At 51.9% G+C, this 17843-nt stretch overlaps 1 protein-coding gene across 4 annotated transcripts in view; it reads left to right on the top strand.

The window, feature by feature from the left end:
* Positions 1 to 7331: 7331 nt before the first annotated feature.
* Positions 7332 to 17843, top strand: part of VIPR1 (vasoactive intestinal peptide receptor 1) — a 35170-nt gene continuing 24658 nt past the window's right edge. The window contains exon 1 of one of the 4 annotated variants that reach the window (XM_017876367.1): positions 7332 to 7385. Coding sequence is in view for 2 of the 4 variants with exons in the window: in XM_017876364.1 (XP_017731853.1) it covers positions 8132 to 8209 (78 nt within the window). In the remaining 2 variants the exon portion in view is untranslated. Of the gene's footprint in view, positions 7386 to 7966; positions 8210 to 17843 lie in introns of those variants that run through there. The other 3 variants (XR_001886420.1, XM_017876364.1, XM_017876363.1) reach the window with 3 other exon arrangements.

The raw sequence follows: 17843 nt of genomic DNA, 5'->3' as shown, positions 1-17843 counted from the left end.
ATAATTAAGGCTACAAATTTTCCTCCAGTTACTAGAATGTTCATATCTCTTATTTTAATATTCATTGTTATTCATTTCTAAATAATGTATAATTCCAATTTTTACTTCCTTACCATAATAATTGCCTAGAAGGGTGATTTCTGGTGTTTTAAAATTTATTAATTATCTATGTGTGGAATATTTCCAAACATATGGGAGAAAAGAATAAGAAAATCAAACCCAAAGTGTCTGTCACCCAGTTTTATTAGACTATAATATAATGTCATATTTGCTGTAGATTTTATCTTTTATATATATTTTTTTATTTTTATTTTTTGAGACAGAGTTTCGCTCTGTCACCCAGGCTGGAGTGCAGTGGCACAATCTCAGCTCACTGCAACCTCTGCCTCCCGAGTTCAAGCGATTCTCCTGCCTCAGCCTCCCAAGTAGCTGGGACTATAGGCACCTGCCAACATGCACGGCTTTTTGTATTTTTAGTAGAGATGGGGTTTCACCATGTTAGCCAGGATGGTTTCGATCTCCTGACCTTGTGATCTGCCCTCCTTGGCCTCCCAAAGTACTGAGATTATAGGCATGAGCCACCATGCCTGGCCTGCTGTAGGTATTTTTTAAAGAAATAAAATATTCAGTGCAGTTCAGAATCCCCTGTGTATCCCTCCTACGGTTGGCAGATTTCTAAGACGGCACCCAAGATTCCAGCCTCCTGGTGTGCACACTTTGTATAATCCCCTCCCTGTGAGTGTGGGTGGGCCTGACATAATCAGGTGAGCCCTTTAAAAGGAGGTTCTAGAGTTCAGAGACATAAGTCAGGCAGCTTCAAAGCTGCAGCAGATACTCTCTTGCTGGCCTGTCAAAAAAAGCAAACCTCTATGTTGTGAACTGCCTACAGAGAGAGTCACATGGCTAGAACCTGAGGTCAACCTCTAGAAGCTGAGAATGACACCCAAGTCAGTGGCCAATAAAAAAATAGCGAATCTTATAGCTGCAAAAAATTGAGCAACCTGAAAGAACTTGGAATAACAATGAAAACTGAACAACCTGAATGAACTTGGAAGAAGACCCTGAGCTTCATATGAAAACACAGTCCTGGCTGACACCCTGATTTCAAGCAGAGGACCCAGCTAACCCTTATATGGACTTCTGATTCTAGAAAATGTGAGATAATAATGAGTGCTGTTTCGGCCGGGCGTGGTGGCTCAAGCCTGTAATCCCAGCACTTTGGGAGGCCGAGACGGGTGGATCACGAGGTCAGGAGATCAAGACCATCCTGGCTAACATGGTGAAACCCCGTCTCTACTAAAAAAAAAATACAAAAAACTAGCCAGGCGAGGTGGCGGGCGCCTGTAGTCCCAGCTACTCGGGAGGCTGAGGCAGGAGAATGGCGTAAACCTGGGAAGGGGAGATTGCAGTGAGCCGAGATTACGCCACCGCACTCCAGCCTGGGCGACAGAGCGAGACTCTGTCTCAAAAAAAAAAAAAAAAATTATGAGTACTGTTTCAAGCAGCCACATTTGTGGTAGGAGTTAGAGACCAGCCTGGCCAACGTGGCGAAACCCCGTCTCTCCTAAAAATACAAAACTTAGCCGGGTGTGGTGGTGTGTGCCAGTAATCCTGGCTACTTGGGAGGCTGAGGCAGGAGAATGACTTAAACCTGGGAGTTGGAGGTTGCAGTGAGCCGAGATGTTGCCATTGCACTCCAGCCTGGGGCAAGACTCTGTCTCAAAAAAAAAAAAAAAAAAAAAACGAATACATCTCCCTTATTCCACTTCCCTGCCTCTCTCTGCAGAGGTAACTAACAACATGCCTTTGTGTGTATCATTCCTGGACATGATTTACACTTTTACTGCATACTTAGTATCCATAAAAGTTACATAGTATTATTTGCAGATAGTATTGTTAACTCTATAAAAGTAACATTGTACCATACATATCATTCTGCAACTTGCTTTGGTTGCTGGACACCATATTTTTAGTTACATATACACATACAGGGAGATGTGGCTGTCCTTATTCTGAGAGCTGAAAAGAATTCCTGAGAGAAGGGTGTTAAACTCTTCCATTATGACTGTAGATTTGACAGTCTCTCTCTTTTTTACATAACTTGAGGATATAGCATTAGATGCATAGATGCTTGGCATTTTTATATATTCTTGAGAGATTGAGTGGTCTGTCAATATGAACTATCCTCTTTGTGCCTTTTGTTTTCTATCTTAAATTCTCACTCATTCCCACTGACTATGATGATTCATGTTTGTAATTATTTCTGATACATGATTTGATCCTTCTATTTGTCATATATCTTTATTTTTAATCCTCTCATACGAACAGTCTTTATTTTTAATCTTCCCAAACAAACAATCTTTATTTTAATCCTCCCAAACAATCTTTTATTGGATACGTGGAGTTTTCTTAGTTTCATTTTTCTTTTTTTCTGGTTATCTGGGAGTTACATACTTTCTTTTTTTCCCCAGTGGATACCCTCACATTTTTAACACACACACTAATCTCTGGTGGCATCAATTGTGTTAAACTCCATGTCTGTTTTGTCCTGCCTACATTATCTCGCTTTTCCGGAATCTCTGCCAAAGGTCAGCTACACACAGGAATGCAGGACTGGGAAGGGGGAGGTGAGCGTGAAAACTTTGAGATCCCCTGTGGAGTTAGTCTGAGCTCTCCCTGGGCTGAGAAGTGGCCTCACCCCCCTCAGGAATTCACTGCCTCGGAAATGAGCTCTGGGAGATGATGCAGTGCTGTCCGTGGTCATGGGCACCCTCTGAAACTCAGCCCCTCTCTGCCCTACCTACCTTGAACCTTGCCCCTAACTCTCTACTTCCTCCCTGCACACACTGGTCAAGCCTTGCTCTCAGACCCCTGGCTGGAAGTAGATGTGTCTGTATGAACTCATGCCCACACACAAGGGCACACACTCACATTCTCTTACACACGGACACACACACGCTGCAGCAAGCATTTGACCAGAAGCTGTGGCTGCTTTTGAAAACAGGGTGGAGCAGTACTCCCCTTTAGAGTCTCCCACACTCCCAACACCATGACCCCTGATATGGTTTGGCTGTGTCCCCACCCAAATGTCATCTTGAATTGTAGCTCTCATAATTCCCATGTGTTGTGGGAGGGACCTGGTGGGAGATCATTGAATCATGGGGGCGGTTTCCCCCGTACTGGTCTTGTGGTGGTGAATAACTCTCATGAGATCTGATGGTTTTATAAATGGGAGTTCCTTTGCACAAGCCCTTTTTGCCTGCCTTCTGCCTTTTGCCTTCTGCCATGATTGTGAGGCCTCTCCAGCCACATGGAACTATGAGTCCCTTAAACCTCTTTTTCTCTATAAATTTCACAGTCTCAGGTATGTCCTTATCATCAGTGTGCAAACAGACTAATACAACCCCCTTGCTAAGCTGTCTGGTGACAGACTGCTGACCCCCTGGACCAAACCGAGCCCTGGGGTTTTGAGGGAAGGAGGTCTCAGGCTTTTCCTCTCTGTGCCCAGACCAGGAGCTCCAAGGCTAGGACCTAGGTCTCCTCTTCCTCTATCCCCTGGAGCAGGAGTTCTCTCACACACTTCATTCTCCATGCCTCAGTTTCCCCTCTGTGGCAGTTGTAAAGGGGCATCACTTGGATCCCCCTTTAGAAAGAGCTTGCCACTCAACTGTGAGGAGGGCAATGAGCTGGAGCCTCTAGCCACATTGCCTTCAGGCTCTGGTGAATAGGTCTATGACTGGGCCTGTCAATACTCTTCCCAGACAGCCCCAGACATTGATCAAGCACAGTAGGGTTACTAAGGCTTCTATTCCAGCATTTGCCCTGGAACTTGCTATCAAATTGGTGGAGACTTTTTCAGATCTGCATCACAGTTGGAGTTTCTCTTTGCCCAATCCTACTTTCTCCTCTTTTGTCTCTCACAGGTTCCCCTGTCATCCAATAAACGTTCACACTCCTAACTCCACCTTAGCATTTGCTCACTAGAGGACCTGAACTGACACACCTGTTGTTAGCACCACCCTTCCCCCAACAGAGCTCTAAGCCTCAGCCTCCAGGACCAGGGATGGCCATTTCAGAACTTGTCCCTGGGCTTCATTTCCAAATCTATTAAGTCAGGATGATTCTTTCTCCATCACCTGCTCTCCTGTGAACTTGGTTTTCTTCCTAGATGCAGCTGTAGCACCACCAGAAGATCCCCCACAACCCCACAGCCAAGCAGTGCTAGGCTTCCCTGAAGAGGACAGTCCATGTCTAAGTCACAGTCACATCCCCAACCCCCAGATGAGTGTAGGTGGTGAGATGTGAAGGGTGAATGAATGATATTCACTGCATGCTGTTACGGAAGGGATGAAGGGAGTATTTATTCTTTAAATGCCTGCCCAGGCCTCTCCTGCCCTCCACCAAATTACAGCTTGGAGTTAAGGTGCATCTTCTCACAGGAAGAACTGGTCCCAAAAGAAGGTGCACCCTGGGGAGGTGGTGATCACTCCATATTCCCGGAGCTGCCAGCCCCACTCTATGGATAAAGACCAAAAGTGTAGGTCCCTTCAACTTAGAAGCCCAGAGAAAGCAAATGTTGCTGGCATCCACACAGCAATGTGGGTGGCTCTGTCAGGGGAATCCTAGAGCAGTGACTCCCCCAGCCAGGTGGTTTCCTCACCATCTCCTGGACTGGCCTCCACCATACAGGTCAAGGCCACTCTGTGGCTCCCCAGCCCCCTTCCCACTCCACCATGGAGCCCCTGAGTTGGGAGTCTTGAAGTCATTGAGTGCACGATTCTGAGAGGAGGCGAGGGCGGCACACACCGCATGGAAGAGACAGGCAGGAAGCCAGGCAAGCTCAGAATGAGTAACTGCAGATTCTCTTTGTGCCATGCCTGTTGTCACGGGGGATGGCAAGTGACTCCACTTCTCTCTCTTTCCCGCCACCTCCCGTGTCCTTGGCACCCATGTGATTCTGACATCCAGAAGGGATATGAGATGGGGCTGGAGACTAGGGACAGGTTTTAGGGATCCCAGAGGGAAGACTTCAGAACAGACCACCCCAGGGAGGAATCCAAGCAAGAAGGACATGGAGGAACAGAGAGTAGGAGGCAACGATGGCTCTCCTCAAACCTGGACTGGGAAGGCAAGGTAGACTCCAGAGGGGCTTAGGCTTTGGACAGGGTGGGGAGATTGGGACCACAGGCTTCCTACTCCCTCAGGTTGTCCGTCGGCCCCACCTCTGCTTCTGACATCCCTCTTCCTCCAAGAAGCCTTCCCAGATCAACTGGGTGCACAAAAGGATGGCTCCCTCAGCAGATTCTACAGGACTCCCCAAGAGTGGGCCCATGGTTGACCCCCCTCACCCCAGTGCCTCAGAACACAGGACAGGACATTTGGGAGCAATTAGTTGAAACATGGTCACATTTAATGTTGGTTGAATTTTTTAGGCTTTTGTTTGGTTTTGCTTTTCTTTCTGCTCTTTTCATTTCTGAATGTTTTGTGCCCTTTGATAGGTAAGGAAGGGTGGATACCCCAGGAGAACAATTCCGAAAGAACAAAGAAGTGATGTTTATCCCAAAGAATCTGCAAGGAAACAATTATTTCTGATTCACCTGCTCCCTTCCGGGGAGCAAGGCCTGCAAAGGCATCAGATGCCTTACTGGCCACTCACTGCCTCCAGCCTGGCCATCCAGCCCTCCAACAGAGGAGGGGTAGTGTGGGCCCCGCTCCAGAGCCAGGGGAAGGCAGTCCATCCCCACTGGTAGCCAGTCCCTCTCCCTCCCTCCTTATCCTGCACACCAGCCATCCACTGGGGGTCACATGGCAAAGTGAGGTCTGCCTCTCCAGTCCTCACACCCATCAGACACCCTCAAGTGTCCAAAACCTTGTCCTCTAGGAGAGCAGGAGAACTTCAACAACCCGGGGGGGATGACACATTAATGGTAGGATTTCAGCATCCTGCAGCTGGCTAGGTGCTGTGTGTGTATGTATGTGTTGAGGAGTGGGGGCTGAGGATTCACAACACCCCAAACCCACAGATGTGCTCTTCACATCTAGGGCTCCTAGGACACCATGCCAGCAGAAGTAACTTCGCAGGAAAAAGACACAATTCCACTGTCCTGCCAGGGAACTGAGACCTGAGACGGGGTACACAGGGTCATAAGGAGAGACAAAGACCCCTGATTTCTGAGCTAACAGCAGCCGTCAGGGGTGTGGATAGCTGAGGAGAGGGCTGAGGATCATTCAAACCCTCCCACCACTGGGAGAGTGAGTACAAACTCAAGAAAGGCTAGGACAGAGGCATCTCTACAGCTCCCAAATCTAAGGAAGGACCTGTGTCCAGGCTCACTGATTATATCGGGAAGGAGGTAGAAATTGTAGGGAGCAGAGTAGCTCCCCAAGATCCCCTCATGGCAAGGGGATGCCGCCCATCCACCTCTGTGCCCCCAGGGCACAGCACAGGCCCTGGCACACAGAAAGCGATTAATAAATGTGCGTGGAAGAAAGGAGGGAGGTAGGCATGAAGGGAAGGGGGAGGGGGGAAGGGAAAAAGAGCAAGTGCAGGGGCTGGAATGCTGGAAGGGAGGAAGAAAGGGGAGAAAGAAGAGAGAGTAGAAAAAAGTATAAGCACGCCCTGAAGAAAGGGCCAGGGCACTCATCCCTTCCAGGCTTTCCCCCGACTCCCCTCAAGTCCAACCCATGGCAGCATCCCGACGTTCCCTCGCTGTAGGGAGGGAAGCCCTGGTGGGTCCTCAGGGAGCTCCTGCGCGCCTGCTGTTCAGCCAAAGCCTAGCGCGGGACCTCCTTCAGGTAGCGGCACATTCTGCTCAGGGCGCTGGGACCCGCTGCCCCCTCCGCCTCTCCACCGAACTCCGCCCCGCCTTTTATCACACTGCTCCGCCAGCCACCCTATCCTGCCGCCGCGACCAGACCTCGAGCCTCGATTGTGCAGGCTCGAGCCCGTAGAAAGAGGGCCAGCAGCCACCTGCTCTTGGTCCACAAGAAGACGCGCTCCCAGGGCGCAGAGCTGGTGACCCCGCTCCCCGTTCCAGGGAAGAATAAACGAGAGAAGGGGCTGGCCCGGTGTCACCCGGAGGCCGAGGCGCCGCGCGTTGGAAGCTCAGCACCAGAGGCAGGTGGCCAGGGTCCTGGCCCCTCTCTGCACCCCAGTATCCCCAGCTGTAAAATATAAAATTCAGGAGGAGGAGGAGGTCTGTGGTTCGTTTTAGGTCAGCTGCGGAGTCGGCCCGCGGGCTGGGAGCAGACCTCGCTCCCCACGCGAGGGCGCTGCAGCCCAGCCTCCCTGGGGAGGTGCCCTGGTCGAGACCTGCGAGGGTGCGGACAACCCATCCTCCCTGGAGCAGGTCCCCCGAGGCTTGAAGGGCCAGGGCACCCAGCAGGTACTGAACGCGCTCGGTCAGGTCACCCGAGAGTAGGGAACACCAAGGAATCCAGAGTCGGGCCTCTTTCGAGCCCTCGCTTCCTCTCGCCCGGCTTCTTCGGCGCGAAGGATGAATCCGGGCTGTTGAAAATGGATCAAACAACCCGATCTCTCTCAGCCCCAGGTCACGTGCTGGGCCTCAGCTCGCAGCCTGGGAAGATAAGTGGCACTTCATGTCTCGTAATCGGGTTTGCGCGCAGGAGCCCTCCGAAGCGCACAGGTGGGAAATGGGGAGGCTGGCTGGGAGGCCTCCTGGAGGAGGTGGCTCCGAGGGCAGACGTGAGGAGCGCCCTGGGGTGGGGCTGAGGGGGCGTACGGAGGTGGGAGCATGGAAGGATGGGACGTGTTCGGGTCTCGAGATTCCCAGGTGATGAGCCTTAAGGGGCGAAGGCCTATGAATGTCTCACGACGGAAGACCGAGGTGTGGGATTGGCAAAGGGAGAGCAGAGCTTCCTCACTCGCAGGGGGGCCCCCAGCCCCGCCCCATACCTGCGCGGCGGCCCCGCCTCCACCCATTCATTGGCTAGACCCGCCGCCCGTCAGACGAGCCCCCGGGGCCCGCCCCCAGCCCTGAGCTGCGCTTCTTAGCTCTGGGGCCACCGCGCCAGCGCCACTCTGCCAGGCTCCCGGCCATCGCCCGCCTGGTGCGCCGCTCGCCAGCTCTTTGCCCGCGCGGGGCCGCCCGCCGCGGGCTCAGGGCAGACCATGCGCCCGCCAAGTCCGCTGCCCGCCCGCTGGCTATGCGTGCTGGCAGGCGCCCTCGCCTGCGCCCTTGGGCCAGCGGTGAGTGTTCGCCCGGCCGCCCTGAGTCCCGGCAGCCTGGGAGTTGCGGGAGGTGGGGGAGGTGGGGGACGGCGGGAGCCGGGCCATCCGTGCGAGTGTCTGTGTAGGAGGAATAGGGGACATCAAGCACCTCGTCTCGCCTCCTCCCACCGCTCCAGACCGAACCTAGACGCGAGGGCTGGGATATTGGTGGTGCCCAGTCCCTCCCAGAGCAGCCCGGAGCAGGCACAGCATCAGTGGAGGGGCAGTGGGGAAGAGTGGGCCCCAGACTTGCCTTTCTTGTGGTGGTTGCCGGTGAGCAGTGGGGTGGGGCGGTCAGTGGGAGCAGGGTCAGGTACTGCGGCCGATTGAGATGGAAGGTTTGGTACACCGCAGGTGAGAGGGAGGATGTGAGGGCCGTCCTTGTGTGCTGTGACTGTCTGGAGGTGTCAGCAGCAGAACCAGTGCTGGGGGCCCCAGGATTTGAGAAGGGGTTCTTGGGATCAGGTGAGTGACAGGCACATCCCTCCCTGTGCCCTCCCACTGAGCAGAGCAAAAAGGTACCAGAGCCCAAGGTGGAAGCTGGTGAGCAGTGAGGGGCTAAAGGTGGTGGTTAACAGGAGGGGCCAGGCCTGTGCACGGAGAGAGCTGAGCAGGAAGCCAATGCCAACAAGCAGTGGCCTCCCTCTTCCTCCCACTTCTGCTTCCTCTCAACATGGGTATGTGTATGCTCTTGATACATGTGTACTCGTGTGCCCCACGTGTGGGTGTGATGTGTGTATCTGTGGATGGCTTACCTGGGCCATGAGGCAGATTGAGGCAGGAGATGCATGGATCATCTCACTCTAGAACAGGGAAGACCTCAGCACTCATTGAGTCTGCTGAAGCCCACTTTACAGATGGTGCAAAGTGAGGTCCAGAGACACAAGAGCCACATCTGTCTGCCACCAGTTAGACCTAGACAGAGGTTGATTTTCTCCCTACCCCAGACCTTGAATAATCTAGAGTTGCTGCTTAGGTAGGGCCTTAAATGCCCACTCCAATTTGGCTGGGCGAGGGTGAGGAATCTTCATTATCTAGTTCATTCTCTCCCGTGATCATTTCCCTCACCATCACCTCCACCAGAGCAGGAATCTCTGTGTTTCCATCTAGCAGATGTCTTGAGCACCCTGGGCACGGGAAGCTCATTGCCTGTCCTAGGAGCAGACCTCTGACAATTGGCAGGAGCCTCACCTCCACCCATGACAGCCATGAGACCAACCTCTCGAGCACTCAAAGTCTCACCAAACTCTGTCCCAGAGCCCACAGCTCTGGCACAACTTGCTTGAAGCCTCCGGGCCTCTCCAACAACCCTCTGGCCCTCCCAACCCCGGGTTCAAGACACTCAAACTCTTCTTGGATGAGCCAGGGATCTTGGAACCACTGCTGACACCCCATTCCTCCATCCCGAGAGGCTTCTGAGCTCAGGGGCAGAGTGGATTCAGAAAGGCCTCCTTTCACATCAGGCCACTTCTGCTTCACACTTCAGAGACAGCCCAAATCTGTCTCCTCCCTCTAATGCCTACCCTCCCCCGTCTTTCCACATCTTATTCGTTTAGTGCCCAACTCTATCTCCTCCTCCAGACAGCCTTCCCTGATTGCTCCAACCAACTCGACCCTTCCCCCTCTAACTCCACCCTTCAGCCCTACCCACCTCCCAGGCTGGGCTATTCTGGCCATCCTATGAGGTCAGGGGCTGGGGTCTCTATATTCCCATATTCCTTACAGTCCAGTGCAGGAGCTGGGTCCACAGAGAGAGGAGAAGGGACTCAACCAGGACTGGGTGAGGGCAGGCTGAAGTGAGGGGTCCCTGTTTCCCTCCCTGCTTCTCCTTCCTACCCGCCAGCTACCAATCACTCCCTCATGGAATGGACACAGGCAATGCTGCTCTAGCTGGACTTGGTGTGACAGTGGGGGTTGCGGGGGGGGGGGGGTGCCAGGAGTTATCAGAGTCATAAAATGGCAGCTGCAAAGTTCAGGTTGAAGGCCCAAGGCCTTATCACTCTTGTTTATGATGCCGTGACTTCAGCCTGGAAAGGGGAAATCTCTGAACAGGGAGGCAAAAAAAGGAAAGAAAACCTCCAGTGTCTCAGAGGAGGAAGTCTGCCCCAAGGTCACCTGTCAAGCCTTCCACTGCCCCTGCCCCCCAGACAGCAGCCACAGGGACTCCTCATCCAGAAGCAGAGCTGCTCAGGGCAATGCCCAGCACGAGGCTGGGGGAGGAGAGTCACAGGCCTCCTCCTGGGAAAATTCTCTATCTGGTATGGGAGACTAGACCCAGTGACTTAGGAGGAAGGGCCCAGATGGATGTGGGGTACAGTCTCCTAGAACCGGGGGAGGGGTTGCTGAGAGGAATAGTCAGTGGAGGCTCCCTGGAAGAAGCAGGACGGTTCTCTGAAGAGTTTGACCAGATGAGCCAATCTTTCACCCTAAACCATAAAACAGCCTCTGTTGACAGGACCAATGGGCCTGGCCCCAGAAGGAGAAGTCCCAGGAGCTGGGAGAGGCTTGGCTTCTCCCCCACTCTGAGGTTGATTAGTGGCCACCAGCTCCTGAAGGCCTCACCCTGCCACCGGCATCCTGCTGCCCCTGCCACCTGACTCTACCCTCTCCAGAGGCTGACCACAGCTGCCCAGGCCCTCTTGGCCCCCAGCAGGCCACCCTATGAGCTCTGGAAAACATGGCTGCATCTGGGTCAGGCTCCTCCTCAAGTGAGGTTACCACCTCTGTGAGGCCTGGCCAGGGCTCCCAGGGTACCATGCTGGAAAAGCAAGCCCCTTTGGAAGTTTCCACCCTCCCATCCTGGTGCACTAAGACTAGGCCTTCTCTGAGGTTTGTAGGGCATCCCTGGGGAGCCCAGGCTGGGGACAGGAGAGCTGGTCCTCACTCCACTCCATGGCAATGGCTTGACCTTGGGAACGTCTTTAACCTCTGTGGAGGGGCCTCGGGTTCCTCACCACAAAAGGGAAGGTGAGAGGCCTCGGCCCAGTGTGCAGGAGAAGCGAGAGGAGAGGGCTGGGCTGGAGCCAACTCCGCCTCCTGAGTGGGACATAATCTACCCCTGGAGCACCAGACAAACTCTGTGAAATGGAGTTTGTCTTTCAGGCAGGACTTCTGTGAACTTTCAAGGAGGTAAAGGCTGTGAAGGTGGCTATATGAACTGTGTGACCGTCATCCCTTCTCCTCCGTCCCCGGCTTGGGAGCCCTGTGGAACCTTACACAGCTATTTCTGGCCCTCATCTGCCCAGGGGTTCCCAGGGCAGGCAGGAGTCGTGGGCTTAGGGGAGGTGTCTTCATGAGGTGGCCAAAACATTTTGGGGGTAAGACTCCAGGCCTAGGTAGGCAATGGGGCCTCTCAGAGCAGATGGGCCTTCACACTGTGGGCAGCCTCAGTGGAAATCCATCATGGGCCATGAGACAAGGGTAGGGGCGCTAACCTCTACCTGCCACAACTCCGCCATTGCTGGACCCTTCACTGTGGCCCCTTTGGCCATGGAGCAGGGAATGGGGCCTGGGGACTATGCAAAGCCTAGTCCCTTTCTTAACCCCTTCTGCCTTACCCAGATTCTGCCTTACCCTATTTGACTTCCCAATACAAAATGATTTTTATTGTACCTATTGAAAATGTCAGTATGTACAAACTCTCTCACATAACTTAGAAGTATTTCTTTTCTTTTTTTTTTTTTTCCTTTTTGAGATGGAGTCTTGCTCTGTCACCCAGGCTGGAGTGTGGTGGTGTGATCTTGGCTCACTGTAACCTCCAGCTTCCGGGTTTAAGCGATTCTCCTGCCTCAACCTCCCTAGGAGATGAGATTACAGGCTCCCACCACCATGCCTGGCTAATTTTTGTATTTTTAGTAGAGACAGGGTTTCGCCATGTTGGCCAGGCTGCTCTCGAACTCCTGGCTTCAGGTGATCTACCTGCCTCAGCCTCCCAAAGTTCTAGGAATTACAGGCCTGAGCCACCACACCTGGCCCCTTAGAATTATTTCTGAAGAAGAAAAAGCAGTTTAATCTCTCCACCACATGTATAGTGTTTCAAATTTTTAATTTTTTGGTGAAAATGTATGAACAAGCAGAGAGAATATTATACTGAACGCGCAAATACCCAATTCCGAGGTTTGACAATTGTTAACATCTAACAATTAATATATGCTTCATTTGCTTTTGGGCTGAAGTATTTTAAAGTAAATTATAAACTTCCTGACCTTTTACCCCAAATCATTTCAGAATGCATCTCTGAAACCAAAGGACACTCTTCTATATAACTATGATACTGTCATTACACCTAACAAAATTGACAGGAATTGCTTAATATCTTTCAAATATCCCCAGTTGGAATGTAATGAAGCGCCACAGGATGAGTGGTGATATTATCCAGGGCTTGGTCTTCTCGCAGGAGTTTCATGTCTGTGTCTGACAGGACTGTCCAGCGAGCTGGAAGGGAGAAAGCCAGGTGTCTTGGCAGTGAGAGTCAGGCTGGGCTCCACTGGGCAGGACCTAGTCTTTTCATGCAGCCCATCTCATGCTGCCCATTATCTCTCAGGAAATGCCTCCTACTACCTAACTTCAGAACAAGTTCTTCCTGCACAGCAGGTCACCAGAGGAGGGGGAAGAGGTCACCAACCAGCCTCCATGTACTAAGGACTCATAGCCTTGTGGCTACCTGTGCTGGAGTCCAGCCCTCTGCAGGTGGCTCCAACACCAATGTCACCCACAGGCACTGTGTTTATAAGCTGAGTCCTGCAAACTCAGTTTCCTAGGTGTGGCCAGGATCACAAACAAGCAACAAAGGATTTAAACTAAATGCTTAGCCTGTGTTCTTCTGCAAATAAAGGCTTCACGCCCCTGAAAGAAACCTTCCAAGAAGAACCCTTAGATGAGAGCAAGCTGAATGTCTGCGCTCGGGTTCTGCTAATTATGAGAACCCTTGTCTTGATATCACTCTGAGATGTGGAAAGTTCTTCTTCTCCCAAGCACAATCCTGTATCCCTCTGTCTCCCCCTCTTCCTCCCCAACCCCATCAACCCTCACACAACAGTTCTCATTCTCCTCTTCTACCAGAGTTCAGCCTTCCCCAAGAGGAAGTGAGGCTGGCAAAAAAAAAAAAAAAAAAAGAATTTGCAGCAGGGAAGCTTTGGGCTGTTGGCAAAGGGATGTAAAGAAACAAGGAAGAGAAGAGAAAGCAGTACAGGGCGAAGCTAACTGGCAGACTCGAGACCTCTGGTGGGTACGGCTGGCACTTATCAGTAGGTAGGAACTTCAGCCTGCCTGGGGTTATGCAAGGCACTACAGCTGTGGCTAGGCTTGGGTGTGGACGGCAGGGGCAGCCTGGCATGAGGACGACTAGAGCTTTGACAGTCACTGCTAATGCTCCTGGTGCCTGGCTGGTGTCTTTTACATGTGACCCTCAACCCCAATTCTAGAAGTAGGTGGTATTGTTGTTGTCCCCATTTTATAGATGAGGTTGAGTAAATCGCCCAAGTCATCCAGCCAGGAAGTGGCAGACAGTCTCATTCTGGAAACTGTGGTCTGAACTAGGCTCTGCCACCTCATGAAGAGGGGACTACTACTTCCAGGGTGGGCTATGGCGTGTCCATGCTGTGCTGGGACTTTAGATATTTTTAAAATTAGTAAAATGCACAAATCTGAATTGACAGCTCAGTGAATTGTGACATATGTGTACACCTGTGTCACCACTGCCAAGGTCAAACTATTACACACTCCCATCACCCTAGCAGGCTGCTCCAGTGAGGGGAAGTCTTAGTTTGACTTCCTTTAGTGCTTTCTGCAAAGCTGGGAGCATGTTTCTCCTTTCTTTTGTGACTCCTGGATCCCGTGATCCAACTTACCTTCGTATGTTCTTTACCTGCTCCTTTCCTGCCCTTCCCTCCTCCCACTTTTTCTCTCCTCTCTCCCTTCTTGCCTCCCAACTACAAGGTCTGCACGTCCTCGCCCACTCACATGCAAAAGCCAGTAAGGATGGGAAGCTGGGCTGCTGTCCTGTGTGCCTGTGATCACACTGCTTTCTCTCTGGCTCCTCCATTCCCCCGTGTCTCTTTTTTACCCCATGATTTCAGCAGGGGGCTGGCCGAGTAGAGCAAATAAGTCATGAGATATGAGATGGTTTCTGCAAAGGGCTGGGGTCATGGGGGAGAGGGTAAATGGAACCACTCCTGAGCCCCCTGTCCTCTAATTCCCATTCCCCTGCCTTCATTAACAGTCGCAGGCAGGAAAAAAGTAAAATAGCCCTCTTGACAAACCTCGGAAGCACAAATCATCCATGGAGGCTCCGCATGCTTGGTAATTTGCAGACAGTTTTTTCTCCTGCCTCACCTTATCCAGTCTGCTGCATTTTGTGCTCCTCTCAGAGACCAGCTGCTCCTCAGAGGGACTCATGCTTCCTGCTGCGCTACTTGGCTCCTCCTGCCCTAGTTCCCTGGCCCCAGATGATGAGGCTGGGGCTTCTGGTTCGAGGCAGTAGCTGTGGTCTCAGGCTTCCCTTGAGGAGATTGAACATGGCCTACGAACCTGAGCATGGCCCACTCTGTCTTTCAGAGCCCCTTGCATCTAACAGCTACAACTCCCAGCATCTTCACCCATACCCCCATCACCACACCTAGCTTTTGCTCCAGATCTCAGAGAACCCCACATGGAGAGGCAAAAGCAGGGCTTTCTCTCTAGCCCCTCACCAATTCCTGTGCCAGACTGAGCTCCAAAAAGTAAGCTTAAAGACAGCCTGACCCTGCAGTTGAGCTGAGGCTGGAGAGTTTTGGGCCAGGCTGGGCTCTCAGCACCTTCTTTAGGACAGGAGTTCCTAAGCCCAGAAGGGACCCAGGCAAGACTGAAGAAGTCCACAGCATCTCCTCCATCCTGATCTTCTTCTGTCCTCTGCCATGGTGTTAGCTGGATGTGGGAGGTGAATGACAGGGAGTTGGCAGGAGAATCCTGAGTCTAGTTGGAGACAGGAACTAACCAAGTCTTGTTCATTCCACCTGCCCCCTCCTCTCTATGCCCCCTCTTCTCTGTATCCACTGTCCTGCCCAGGCTTCAGTAGTTCCTGCCTAGACTGGTGCAATAGCTTTCAGCCCCACCACCTGCAACCTGAGGGATCTTTGTAAAATGTGCATCCCCCATCCTCAGTCTCCTGGTTCAAGTCTCTGTTGGCCCCCATGGCCCAGGAGTGAAAGTTCACATTGAAAACTGGCATTCCAGGCCCTTCCCAATCCTACCCCAGTCTACATCTCTCAACTTGTCTCCCGATGCCCCTGGAACTCCTTGCTGCAGCTACACCAGGCTTCTCACAACCTTGCATGCATTAGGCATTTTCACGCCTCCATGCTTGCGCACACGCTGCTCTACTTTCTGGGGTGCTCTTACTCCACTTCTAATTGTCTAACTCGCACATCCTCCATGACCTACCTCTACAGAATGAGTACAGCATACCCATTCTGTAGGAAGCCCAGACTCTAGCTATATCCCACCCTGGAACACTTCCCCAAGATCAGTAGGCTTGGCTATATTCAGCCAGGGAATTTTTCAACTTTCTCTGTGTGCCTGAAGTCCAGAGGGATAATGAGGATGTTTAGAATAGGGAAATAAATAAGTGGGAGAGGAAGTCCAAAGTCTGACTGAATTCCTCAGTGATAAGGACTAGAGGGAGCTGCCCTGGCCCAGTCCCTCAAAGGGCAATGGTTGACCAGAGGACCCAAGGCGAGGCTGTGGAGGACTGATGCAGTCCAGACCAGCGGTCAGGGACTTAGGTCCCATCTGGGAATGTGCATTTGCGGGGTCAGCTCAGGTCCCTCTTTGGTTCTCCATTTCCTCTACCCCTCCCCAGATAGGGCTCAACACTAAACTAAATTGTGACAAAGAGAGAGCTCATCTTCCAGACCACACCCACTTTTTCATAAACACCACAGGCTTCAGTACCCAAACCTCCTTTCTCTCCAAACTGCCTCTAAGGAAAGGCTCTGTGTCTGTGCAGCTGAGGGAGCAGAGTTGGCTGGAGAAGTTGACCCAACACTCTTCTACCCTCAGAGAGTTGTAAGCCAAAGCTGCCAGAAATCCTAGGTACCCATGGTGATTGGGAAACAAATATTTCTTGGCAAACTACATGGCCACAGTCCTGGCTTAAGATGGCCCAGAAAGTGAGGGCGTCCATTGTCCTGTCCTCAGAGGGCAAGGCTGGACACTTTTGTTTACAGCGACCAACAGAAAACTCAACTGAGCCAAGCTATAAAGGCAAGGCATCAGCTCATGTTGCTAGCAGTAGGGCTGGTTTCAGGTATGGCTGCATTCACAGACCCAGACAATATTAAGAGAACCTGATTTTTCTCCATCTCTCTATTCTGCCTTCAGCTGTGTAGTTTTCATTCCTGTGTTCCACTTGTCAAGAAGAAGACAGCAGAAGTTTGAGCCCTTGCTTCCTTTAAGGTTTCCAGTCCAGTGGGAAAAAGCAAATTCACTTGCTTAATCACTTAATCCAAAGTCCCAGGAGTGAGCCTCCTGGCTCTGAGTAGCCTGACTCGGGCTATGTGTCAGGCACTGTGGCCAGGAATGCTCTGATTGACTTAAGCCTTGGTCACATGTCAATCCCCTGGAAGAGAGTTCATCAGCACTCCATGAACTGGAGGTAGGGAAGGAGGTTGTTTCCTAGATACAGAGGAGAACATGGCACCAGAAGAGAGTAAAGGATGGTGGAAGGCAGAAACAATAAATATCCACTAATATCCATCCTGTTTTCAGGTTACAGTGTCATGAGAGGTGAGAATGGACAGGAGAATCAGGAGAGGCTGGAAAGGGGCCAGAAAGTAGAATGAACCCTATTGCTGGTGGGAAATGGGGTTGGGATGGTACCTTGGTGAGAAACGTGCTCCAAGACAGGCAAGACAGACCAATGATGGGATACAAGGCAGGGTGGCCAGTACCCAGGTTCCTCTTCCAGAAGCCACCTCTGAGATCTACCTGGCCACTCTTCCCCCTATACTTGAGGATGAACCACCCACAAATCCCTTGAGACAGAGTGTCTTGAGCATTTCAGGCTGAGTAACCCTTATGGAAAAGAGAGGAAGCACGTGACCCCAAAGAGGAACCACAGACACAGTTTCCTTGAAGCCTCCTATCTTTTAACAGTTACACGAATAACTGTATCATGCTCCATCACACAACTGTGTTACTTTCAATATGTTTTAAATGACTTACCAGCTAATGTTTTTACCCCGGTTGGCTGGTAAAGGTGCAAGATGGAGCTCATGTTCACTGTGCAGCTTTCAGGGCAACACAGGTGAGGTCTGGATTCTGGGGAAATCTAAAGGAGTCTTAGAGAGGGAGGCCTTCCCTGGACCTGGACCTGGACGAGGTCAACCATGGTGCTAACTGCTTCTGGGAGTGTTGGCCTTCAGGTGACCTGTGAGACAGAAGCTCGACCAGAGAGCCCTCAACAGGAATGAGAGAGCTGTTTGGGGTGGAAGGGACTTGGCTGTGCAGCCTCTTAGGCACTGAGTTGTTCAGCTTCAGCTCGGACCCCTCTCCCACCACAGCAATGGATTGCTGGTTGCCAGCTGGGATGCACATCCCAGTAAATGGAGCTGATTTACTTAAAACAATGGTCAAA

This window comes from Rhinopithecus bieti, unplaced genomic scaffold (genome assembly GCF_001698545.2).
Source record: "Rhinopithecus bieti isolate Rb0 unplaced genomic scaffold, ASM169854v2 scaffold_9581, whole genome shotgun sequence".
Taxonomy (NCBI): domain Eukaryota; kingdom Metazoa; phylum Chordata; class Mammalia; order Primates; family Cercopithecidae; genus Rhinopithecus; species Rhinopithecus bieti.
This window is presented reverse-complemented; position numbering and strand designations above follow the sequence as displayed.